This window comes from Eublepharis macularius, chromosome 5, assembly GCF_028583425.1.
Source record: "Eublepharis macularius isolate TG4126 chromosome 5, MPM_Emac_v1.0, whole genome shotgun sequence".
NCBI lineage: Eukaryota > Metazoa > Chordata > Lepidosauria > Squamata > Eublepharidae > Eublepharis > Eublepharis macularius.
The window spans coordinates 154,627,487-154,638,522 of NC_072794.1; the positions used below are offsets into that span (position 1 = coordinate 154,627,487).

The window sequence follows — 11,036 nt, forward strand, 5'->3', positions numbered from 1 at the left end:
GCATTTCACTTGATATGAAAGTTCTCTCCAGGGACATTCAGCCTTCCCATTTTGTCATTCATCGCCAGCTGGGAGTGGCACACATTCACTCTCAATACCCTTTTGACCCTTTTGTTTTCATTTATGCTGTACAATTCCCTAAGATACCGGGACTTTTCTCTTATAGTTTGGATGTCACTCACTGCCAGCAGAATGTATTCACGATGAACTTAAGAAACTGCTTTACACCAAGTTAATCCACTGGCGGTCTACCCAGTATGGGCAACTCTGGAGCTTAAACTAGACATGACAAGTTGCATTTGGGTTCCCTGTACCTAACACTATGGAATGGGCTGCCCGAGGCGGTCAGGAGAGCCCCCATTCTCCTGGCTTTCCACAAACAATCCAAAACCGAATTATTCAAAAAGGCTTTTGTATTGTAGGGAGGGAATCTCAGATGCTTCGCTAATGAGTTAGGGACCATAGACTTCACCAATATGTTGCCTTACATATTATCTGTTGTTCTAAATATGTACTCCTATATACTATCTGTGCTTCATGTTGTCTAATGTCAGTCCTAGAATTGATTATGTTCTGTTTCAACATTTCTTCAACTCTGTATTGGATTCTTGCTAATGCTATGTCTTCGTAAACTTGTATTTATTGATCGTATGGCATTGCACACTATCTAATCCACCTTGAGTCTCAGTGAGAAATAAATAATAAACAAACAAACTCACATTTCCCATAGGCACACAGGAGCTGTGGGGAATGGAGTCTGCTTGACCATGAGGTGGGGGGGGGGGCGGCTTCTCCTCTCCCATCATTATCTCAGACCCAACTCATTAGAAGTCCTGATGTCTTGTTTGACCCTAACTGGTTGTAGCTGTCTGGAATCTTAGGCAAAGAAAGGTCTTTCCCAATGCCATTATTGCTGGCCATACAATGGCATCTATTCTACCCGGCGACAACTTTCCATGCATCTACACCTAATTATCAAGATCATTCCACTTCAAAGCACTGATGTGCTGCATGCACAGGTGTACAAATCATGTTGCATGAGCAATGTAATGCTACTGGAAATTCTTCTCAATCAGAGCAGTAGACCTCAGTGTCAAGAGAGGGAAATACACTTAGTTCTGACCCAGGTCTCACTATGGGATTCTAGATCAGTGAGTCCAAATTTATTTATTTATTTATTTATAATCTGCCTTTTTCACCGAGACTCAAGGCAGATTACACAGTATGAGATTAGTACAATCAGTATCAAGTACATTTCAATACAGTATCAAGGACATTTCCATAAACAATGCCATAGGGTAAATAGATACAAGTTTAAAAGACATAGTATTAGCAAGAATCCAATACAGAGTAGAAAAAATGCTGAAGTAGAACATAATCAATTCTAAGGCTAACATTAGACAACATGGAGCACTGGTGGTACATAGGACTAGGAGTACATATTTAAAGCAGCAGATAATATGTAAGGCAATATAGTGATGAAGTCTATGGTCCCTAACTCATTAGCGAAGTACCTGAGACCCCCTTCCCTACAATACAGCCCTCCCATTTGAGTAAGAAGACTTTTTGAATAGTTCGGTTTTGCATCGTTTACGAAAAGCCAGGAGAGTGGGGACTCTTCTGACTTCTCAGGTAGGTCATTCCCCAGGATAGGGGCCACCACATAGAAAGCCCGTGTACAAGCTGCTGCTGACTTCACCTGTGTGCAGCCTGGCACCTGCAGGAGATCCTGTTCAGATAAGCAAAGCTGCCATGGAGGAACATAGGGAGGGAGGTGCCTCGGTCCCGTAGGTATGCTGGGCCAAGGCCATGAAGAACTTTTTATGTAATAACTAATACCTTGAACTAAGCACGGTAACTGATGGGTAGCCAATGGAGCAACTGTAGGATAGCAGTGATGTTCATGCTCCTGCTCGCTCCTGATAACAGTCGAGCTGCAGCATTTTGCATTAATTGGAGCCTCCTAGTTAACTTAGATGGGAGACCTATGTATAGAGCATTGCAATAGTCAAGCCTTGATGCTACTATAGCATGGATCCAAGTGGCCAGGTCAGCCATGTCAAGATAAGAAGCCATCTTCCAGGCTAGAGTGAGGTTGTAGTAAGCATTTTTTGCCTCAGCCTTAACTTGTTTTTCTAGTAATAACGCTGGATCCAATATAACCCCATGGCTCTTAACTGAGTCTAAAAGGGACAGACGAACTCCATCGAAAGTGGGGAGTACAATGTTTTTCAAGATCCCTGCTTTCCCAACAAGAATCATTTCAGTCTTGTCTGAGTACAATTTCATTTTGTTGTTTTTCAACCATTTCACCACAGCTGTCAGGCTGTCAGATTTCCACTGCTTCTGTGGGGACCTGGATAGCGAGATACAGAGTTGGGTGTCATCTGCATATTGATGACATCCAACTCCATAGCTGCGAATGAGCTCTCCTAAAGGTTTTACGTAGAGGTTGAATAACACTGTACTAACAGGTCCCACCAATGGAAATCTCTCCTAGTCCATCTCAGCAGTATCACCTGACCTCCTCTAAAGACTCTTACGACCCCCACAACCTGCATTTCCTGCCTGCTCAGAAAACTTTTCCAGGTTACCATCTTAACTGACCATTTAGGTAACGATGACCTCCGATGCAGATACAGTCCATATTACAACAAAGACCAGTCCTGGCTATTATTTTCCCTGCGTCACATTCAGTCTGTGCGAGCTCTTTCCAGCTTTGTTTCAACAAAGCTGTAAACTGGGTGGGATTGTTAAGAGTGAATCTCTCTGTTCTAAACTCATGTTCAGATCTGGTGTGGATTCATAGACACCCAATCTGTACATGTGGTGGTTTCACAGGCGCCACATGAGGCAGGCTAAAAACAGATACAGAAAAACTGGTACCTATAATTACACATTTTAAATAGAATGGCTGCCTCGGACAATGTTTTACTCAAATCCAGCTGGACCCGTCACGAGCAAAAAGAGGAACTGCCATTGGGCGACGGGAGTCCCATTAAAAAGGCTCAGCCAACCACAAGCTGAGCAGTGACAACTCCCCCCCCCACATCTGCATGCACCCATCCACATGTGCTCACCAAGGGAACTGGCAAGCCCAGACTCAGCTCATTAGAGAGAACAAATGAGGATTTACTAGGGAATCCTACGCGGGTCATTAAGATCACACTCCGCAACCTACTTATTGTGGAGGCCTTCCAACTGATCTGAACGGGACTCCTCTGGAATCAATGGATTGTTCACTTCAGCTTAAAACACAAAGAAACCCAGCAGCTAGCTTCAAAAGGAGCATCATCTTGGCCTTAACCCTTCCTTTTCTACTGGGAGTTTTTCTTTCACAAGCAGCTGAGACCAAACTACAATTATTCAAAGGGCAACCAAGCCTCTTTGTGTGTTCAATGCCGTACTGTGGCCTATTGCAACGCACAGACCCAGGTAGCTTCATTTTTTTCACTTCATTTATACTCTGATTTTCTCCCCAATGAGGACTTAAAGTGGTTTACACTGTTCTTCCCTTCTCGATTTTATCTTTACAATAACCTCGTGAGATAGATTAGGCTGGCTGTGTGTGTGTGTGACTGGCTTCACTCCCAGCAAGCTTCCATGTAGGGTTGCCAATTTTGGGTTGAGAAATTCCTGGAGATTTGGCAGCTAGAGCCTGGGGAGGGCAGGGTACAATCCCATACAGTCCATCCTCCAAAGCAGCCATTTTCTCCAGGGGAAATTTTCTCTGTCGTCTGGATCAGTTATATTTCTGGGGAAATTCCAGGCCCAACCTGGAGGTTGGCAACCCTAATTCCATGGCAGAGTGGAGCTCTGTACCTGATCTCCAAGATTCTAGTTGGACACTCTAACCACTATAGAACACTGCCTCTTTTCTCAGCAAAAGGCACAACAGTATACTTTGGTGTAATGGTTAGAATGTTGAACTATAATCCGTGAGGCCCAAATTCAAATCCCCCCTTTTTCTTGGAATCTTGCTGGCTGACCTTGAGCCAACCACTCACTCACTCACTCACTCTCTCTCAGCCTAACCTACCTCACAGGGTAGTTGTTGTACAGATAAAATGACAGGGTGAAGGATGGCATTGGAAGCCGCTGCCCCAAAGCATAATATCAAAACAAACAAACAGAACTACAGAATGGAAGTTCTAAAGGTATAATCATGATCGGTGGCAGCAACAGGGAGCATCGAGACGCATTCTAATTCATTCCATCCCCACTTGTTTCAGTTCACACATCCCAGCAAAGTCCCAAGAACATTCATATGTTAATTAGGCCCCAATTAATTTGGCTTAAATAGCTTCCCAAAGTTGCCCACTGCAACCACGAAAGCTGCAGAGAACCATCTCTGTCTATGGTGCAGAGTAGCTCTCTCTCTCTCTCTCTCTCAGTGCATTTGAAGTTACCATCAGTTCATTCCTACCATGGAGGCAGCAATACATACAAGTTCTCCAGTCTTTCCACACTTGTAAAAGGGAGAATTTTCACAATCTTCCCATTAGTCACTGGAGTCTTAATAATGGAGTTTCATTTAATCTAGGAAAGCCACACGCCCTCGGTGACACCGACTGTGTGGTGTTCCTTAAAACTTTCAAGAGGTTTGTTTGTTTTTACAAAAGGTTTTACCATTGACATATATTGAGGAGTAAATCCCCAGGTATTTTAAGGGGCCCACGGGAGATTAATTTACCTCTAACCCCAGTTGTACAAACAATAAACACAGAAATAATGGATGTTTCCATACTTTTTTTTAATCCACACTCATTGGTGAAATTAAGGCTGTACTTCTTGTTGATTATGGCAAGTTTGGAGCTGAACAGTTATTGCCAAGTAATTAATCTGGCATTAGAAAGTTTTGAATGGGCAACAGACTGTCGTGTGGCCTGACCCTATACACACCTGCTCAGAAGCAAGTTGGACGGAATACAGAGGTTCAAGAGCGCACAGTAATGCAAACTTAAAAGCAACTGTATTCAGGCCATTCTTCAGAGTTCTATAGATAGGTTAGGAATAATGATGACAAAAGGCTTGTTCACAAGTTATAGTGAACACACATCCTGTCTGGGCATGCATACATCTGTTTGTGCTAAAGAGCCAATGTGCATTCACTTTATGAATGAAACTGGGGACCAGTGCTTAGGCACACATTCAGCTGTACATACGCTGACTATACCAGAATGACTCAACACACATGCAAAAAACAATCAAGCGTACACTGCAACGTGGGTTGTACATGAGTTCACTGCAACTTATGAATAGGGCTAAAGCCCTTTGCCCTAGAAATAACCCCCAGGTGTTTATCCTACTCTAAGGATGCTGAACACAGACTGCCTCCCCATTAAAACCAGTGGTTCTCAAGTACAGCGGGGATAAACTTGCATGGGGTAAGGGCGCTTGATAGCAATGGAATCTGGAGGCAGACCATTCCTCCCCTCACAAGCCACAGCCACATGGGGACAATGAATGCTTTCTCTCATTCATCTCTGGTGACCGTTCCCCAGCTTGCTCCATCATTCCAAACTGATTCGGAAAGAATTGCTGATGGTCCTATTGGCATTTCCTCCATGAGCGGTTTTAGAAAAGGTTAGAAAAATCTCGGTCTGTTTCAGCATTGGGTTAGGAAACCTGAACTCCTTGGGAAGAAAGGCGGGATTAAAACAAAACAAACAGAGGCCCTGATCCACAGGTGGTTGCACACCAACAACTGCAAACTTTTGAGGCATGCTCTGCTGTCCAGATCATTGGTGCTGGGTTGAGGAAGCCTAGAAAGTTGGGAAAGTTGTTTTTTTGGGGGGGGGGGACAGGACACAGACTAGGAATGCATTAACCCTTTGCATTTCTGAAAAAAGGAGGTCTGACTCTTAAAAGCTCTGACTCTCAAAAGCAACACCCGGAAAATTTCGTTGTTCTCTAAGGTACTATTGGACTCCAATTCTGCTGTTTTACTGCAGACCAATAAAGCTACTCACCTGAAACTATTTTCATGGAAGGCACCACATTCAGCCACATGGAGTGGAAAACTATCAACCTCACCACAAAGGCTAAGGGATCCTTATCTTCCCTTTATCTGAAGAAGGGAGCTTTGGCCCTGGAAAGCCCATACCCTGAAAATCTAGTTGGTCTGGAGGGTGCTGCTGGACCCAAACTTTGCTCTTCTACTGCAGACCAACAGGGCTACCCACCTGAAATTAACCCTTTAAGCATCTGAAGAAGGCAGGTCTGACTCTCAAAAGCAGGATTTGATTCCACAGCTCAAGCTCTGGCTCTCAAAAGTTTACACCCAGGAAATCTAGTTGATCTTTAAGGTGCCACTGGGATCTAATCCTGCAGTTCTACAGCAGACCTACACAGCTACCGCCTAAAACGATCTCTGATGCTCTCCTTTCTTTCACTCCCTCCCCATACCCCAGAAATCTTGTTGGTCTTTAGAGAGGAGAATAATCTTTGTAAACTGCTCTGAATGGGTGTTAAATTGTCCTAAAAGGCGGTATATATGTCGCGTGTTGTTGTTATTGTTGTTGTTATTGTTAGACCAGAATCTGGCTCTTCCACCGCAGACCAACTGGGCTACCCACCTGGAACCCCTCCCCAAGCGCTCCGACGGTGCGCTCGCCGCTCCCACCCCCAGCGCCACCTGTTGGGGCCCCAGCAGCTTCCCTCCTCCCGGGTGACCTTCGGGAGGGCGGTGTGGGAAACACCTGCCCAACCCGGGCGCTTTGCTCGGGGCCGCTGCCGTCGGAGGGACTCACCCAGGTTGACGAAGCTCATGACCATGTCGGCCTCGGTGAGGAAGCTGCTGTCCTGCAGGCTGGCCAGGGGCGGCCCCTGGGTGCTGAAGAGCGGCTTGTAGGGGTAGGAGAAGCCCTCGCCGGCCGCGTCCCCGCCGCCGGCGCCCTCCTCCTCCACCGACATGGCGTTGTAGAGGTCCAGCATGAACATGGGCGCCGAGTTGTGCTTGCCGTTGAGGTGGGGCCGCGGGCGGTGGGGCAAGCCCAGGATGGAGAGGATCTCCCGCTGCATCTCCCGGCGCTCCTGGCTGCGCAGCCGCTTGTGGATGAAGCTCGAGCGCACCTCGTTCTCCAGCGTGAAGTCCGCCCGGGCGCCGCGCAGCTCCAGCGCCCAGAGGAGGAGCCCCAGGGCGGCCGCCAGCCGCCGCAGCCAGCGCGCAGCCCCCGCCGCCTGCATGGCCGGCCGCCGCTCCGTCACGGCGCGCAGCTGCCCGGATCGCGCGGCCAGAGGAGGGCGAAGGCGCTGACCATGAAAGAGCAGCCCAGACGGCGCGCCCGGGCGGGCGGGCGAGGAGGGCTCACTCGGCGGCCGGCGAAGGCGGCGAGGAGCGCGGCGCGCACATGATCGGGGACGGGCGGCGGGCTCAGCTGGCCGGAGCCATGCGGGGGGCGCGGGAGAAGCGGCCCCTGCCCTGGCCCGCCGGGCTCTTTCCGCTCTGCGCGCTCCTCTCCGCCACTCCGGGCTTTTTGAACGGCGGCTTCGCTTCTGAGCCGCAGCCAGCCGCGGGAGGCTGAGCGGCCGGGGGGCGGAGCTCGCCTCTCGCTCGCTCCCCGCCCCAAAGCTCCGCCGCAAAGACCGGGCTGGCTTTGCCGACCGGCTGGCTGGCTTGGCTGGGGCTGGGCCGGGCGCAGGGCTAGCCGGCTGCCTCCCCCTTGGAAGCCCGAGCATCTCGGCCGACCCGGATTGATTGATTGAGTGGATTGATTGATTTGACTGTCTGAGCCGGAAATGTACTATTGGGGCACTATTGCCCTTGGTGAATTCCTTCTTTTGCACTGAAAAATACTTTAAAAATCTATTTTGACATATTGTTGTTTATTGTTTATTGTATAGGACAGGTTAGGAAATGCTTGTATGGTTAGGTATTCACATTAACCTCCCGTATGGGCCTGGAGACCTCCCGGAATTACAGCTGTTCTCCAGGTTTCGGAGATCAGTTCTCCTGGAGGACAACGATGCTTTGGAGGGGGGAAACTATGGCATCATACCCTGCTAAGGTACACACACACACCCAAACCCTCCAGGGATTTCCCAACTCAAGAGTTGGCAACTCTAATTGCACGTCCTTGGGAGTAAGAGGCGCCAGCTGTGTTGCTAAGGGTTTGTGCGCCTAGGGCTGCCGGCTTTCCGCACGTGCCCGAAGGATCGACCACTTCTGGCTCCGGAGGTCCGGCTTTGGATGTCTGAAGTATTAATTCAAGTAAATATTAACATGAACTAACCTTTTAAAAAAACGAAGCCCCGTGGAACGCAATGCGTTATGGTTGTCACATGCGTAGCTGGTGAAATAACACGCCCCACCCCCGAAGAAAATTCAGGACTTGTGCAAAAGAGGCAGTTGGCCACCAAGGTGCAAAGAGAGGCAGGTAAAAATCCCTTTGCTCTGACCTATGAACACCCAGTGGGGGGGGGGTCTGGATTGTACCACGAAACTGCCCGTAATTAAACACCCCTTAACATCTCTTTTTTTAAAAACTACGCAAAATAATTGCACATCGAAAACTAAACGTCGGAGTAAAAGTTCTCTTTTTTTATGGAGGAACACTCCCAACATGTAATATCCCACCTGCTGGCTGAAGTGGTACATTCCAGAATGCCTTTTTTAGCAGGTGGTGAGCTATGAGTGAATACCAGGCCAGATCAATTCAGTGCAGGACAGGGGCCTGAACGCGCTGAGCAGGAGAAAGGGCTGGTGGTGCCTATTAAATAGATTCCGCTGGCTTGTATATAGACTGAGATGTTAAAGTAGATATGCGTTTTATTGAAGTATTTCCCTCCCAAACTATATATTACAGATGACCGAGTCCCGTATCTACATCTGGCAAGTGTTTTTTGTTTTAGTCATCAGTGTTGTATAGACTCTTAAATTATAATTACAAAATTATTGCATCGATTTAATTAATTAAGGTGGTATCATTTTATCACCTTTGTACGCCACGACTGCGAGGAGCTCTCAGCAGCATCTGTGGGATTTTTATTATTATTATTATTATTATCACAACCATAAGGTAAAGGTAGTCCCCTGTGCAAGCACCGAGTCATTAACTCATGGGGGATGTCGCATCATGATATTTTCTTGGCAGACTTTTTGTTAAGGGGTGGTTTGCCATTGCCTTCCCCAGTCATCTACACTTTACTCCCAGGAAACTGGGTACTCATTTTACTGACCTTGGAAGGCTGGAAGGCTGAGTCAACCTTGAGCCGGCTACTTGAACCCGGCTTCTGCCAGGATCGAACTCAGGTCGTGAGCAGAGCTTGGGCTGTAGTGCTGCAGCTTACCGCTCTGCGCCACGGGGCTCTTCTTTATCCCAACCAGCTTGTGTGATAAATGAGAAGAATGTGATATACTGAGTAGAGTTCCAGGCTTTGATTGCAGAAACTTGGGTCCAAGTTGCCACTCAGCCGTAAAGTTCAGTAGATGACCTTGGGCCAGACCTAATCGTTCAGCCTAACCTCCCTGACAGGGTTGTTGTGAAGATAAAATGCAGAGAGGAAAATCTAGGGCTGAATCCACACATCCTTGCATAGCGCTTAACTGTCGGAACGATAGCGTCTTCCTGGCGCGATTTTTGACATCATCACGCCATGAGAGCAGAATCATGGCATGATGATGTCAGAAATTGCGCCAGAAAGACACTACCGTTCCAACGGTTTAGCACTATGCTGAACTACTCAGTAGGTCTACAGTAGGATAGTCTGCAGTCAAGTTTATTATTACAGTCTGTGACCAGTACATATAAAACCATTTGCAAATCAGTTTAAAAACAGTTGAGACTGGATACAGGGGAAGAACAATGAATAAATATAAGTGTAAAAAAATAAGATCATCATAAATTAGTTGTTTAAAAAGTTAAAATACATTCAGTCTGCCTTATGAGATTTACGTTGCTTGTAGACCTGGGCACAGAATCTTGCTACTTGACATGTTGTCTGGTGATTCCAATCAGACAAAAGATAATCAAGTTTGATTTTATTTGAACTTCCAGGGAATCTTTCTACTAATGGACTGATGGTTTCTGCTCTGATTTTACTGTGACTTGGGCAGTTAAAGAAGATGTGCTCCACTGAGTCAATTTCTCTTAGGGGGTAGTCTGCAGTCCTTGTCCTTTATAAAATTGAAGAATAAAACTACAAAATACAATAAAACCCACATATAACCCCTCTAAAAATGCCTAAAATGTACACCCCGTTAAAATCCCTAGCAAACAGTAGTCACTTTGCAGCGCCTCTTAAATATCTCTATAAGTGATGTCCTCTTCATCTCTTTAAGGAGTGGAAAAGCTATGATGGGAAAGGCATGAGCAGTAGATGCGGTAAGATGGGCTACACATCCTGAGGACTGTAACTGGTGCATTAAGACATATGGGAAAAGAAATAAATAGTTCAGCAACGCCTTTAAGACTAACCAACATTATTGCAGCATAATCTCATTAAGAGGGCTGTGGTTCTCAAAAGCTTATGCTCCAATAAAATTGGTTAGTCTTAAAGGTGCTGCTGGACTCTTTACTATTTTGCAACCAAAGACTAACACAGCTAACTCCGCTGGATCTATGGGAAAAGAAAGTCCTTGAGATATGTAGCTCCTAGGCAGTGAAGGACTTCAAAGGATAACATGAGCTGGCTGAAACCACTGTTCTCGCTAGATCTCCTCCAGAGATCTGTTTTCCATCCTTTCAGTAGAGTTGTCAAGGATTGGATGTGGGCCCTGGTATGCACAAAGCTATGGGTTCTTTGGCCCCCCCAATGACCTTTCAGAAAGACTGCTTTGCTTCAGCAGAGCTCAGCCACCGGGCTGACGTCATACTCTCGACTGTTCTTGTGTGGTGATTTTGGAGTGAAGCAAGCATGCGTTGTGTGTGTCATAACGACTGGTCTTGTGAATGCTTCACCGTGTCTTCATGGCTCACCACATCCTGGAGTGTGTTCAGCGTTCAGATTGACTCAGGACACTGCCTTGTTCTGAGTCAAACCCTGTTCTGACAGAGTACAAAGATTGGTCATGGCTCACCAAGGGCTCAGGACGT

General features: G+C 46.9%; 1 protein-coding gene across 1 annotated transcript in view; it reads right to left on the reverse strand.

Moving 5' to 3' along the window:
* The window catches only part of BMP7 (bone morphogenetic protein 7), a 90,984-nt gene extending 83,501 nt beyond the window's left edge, over positions 1 to 7,483 (reverse strand). Inside the window, exon 1 of the mRNA XM_054980196.1 lies at positions 6,753 to 7,483. Coding sequence (XP_054836171.1) covers positions 6,753 to 7,188 — 436 coding nt within the window. The 5' untranslated portion in view covers positions 7,189 to 7,483. The remainder of the gene's footprint in view (positions 1 to 6,752) is intronic.
* Between the last annotated feature and the right edge of the window lie 3,553 nt (positions 7,484 to 11,036).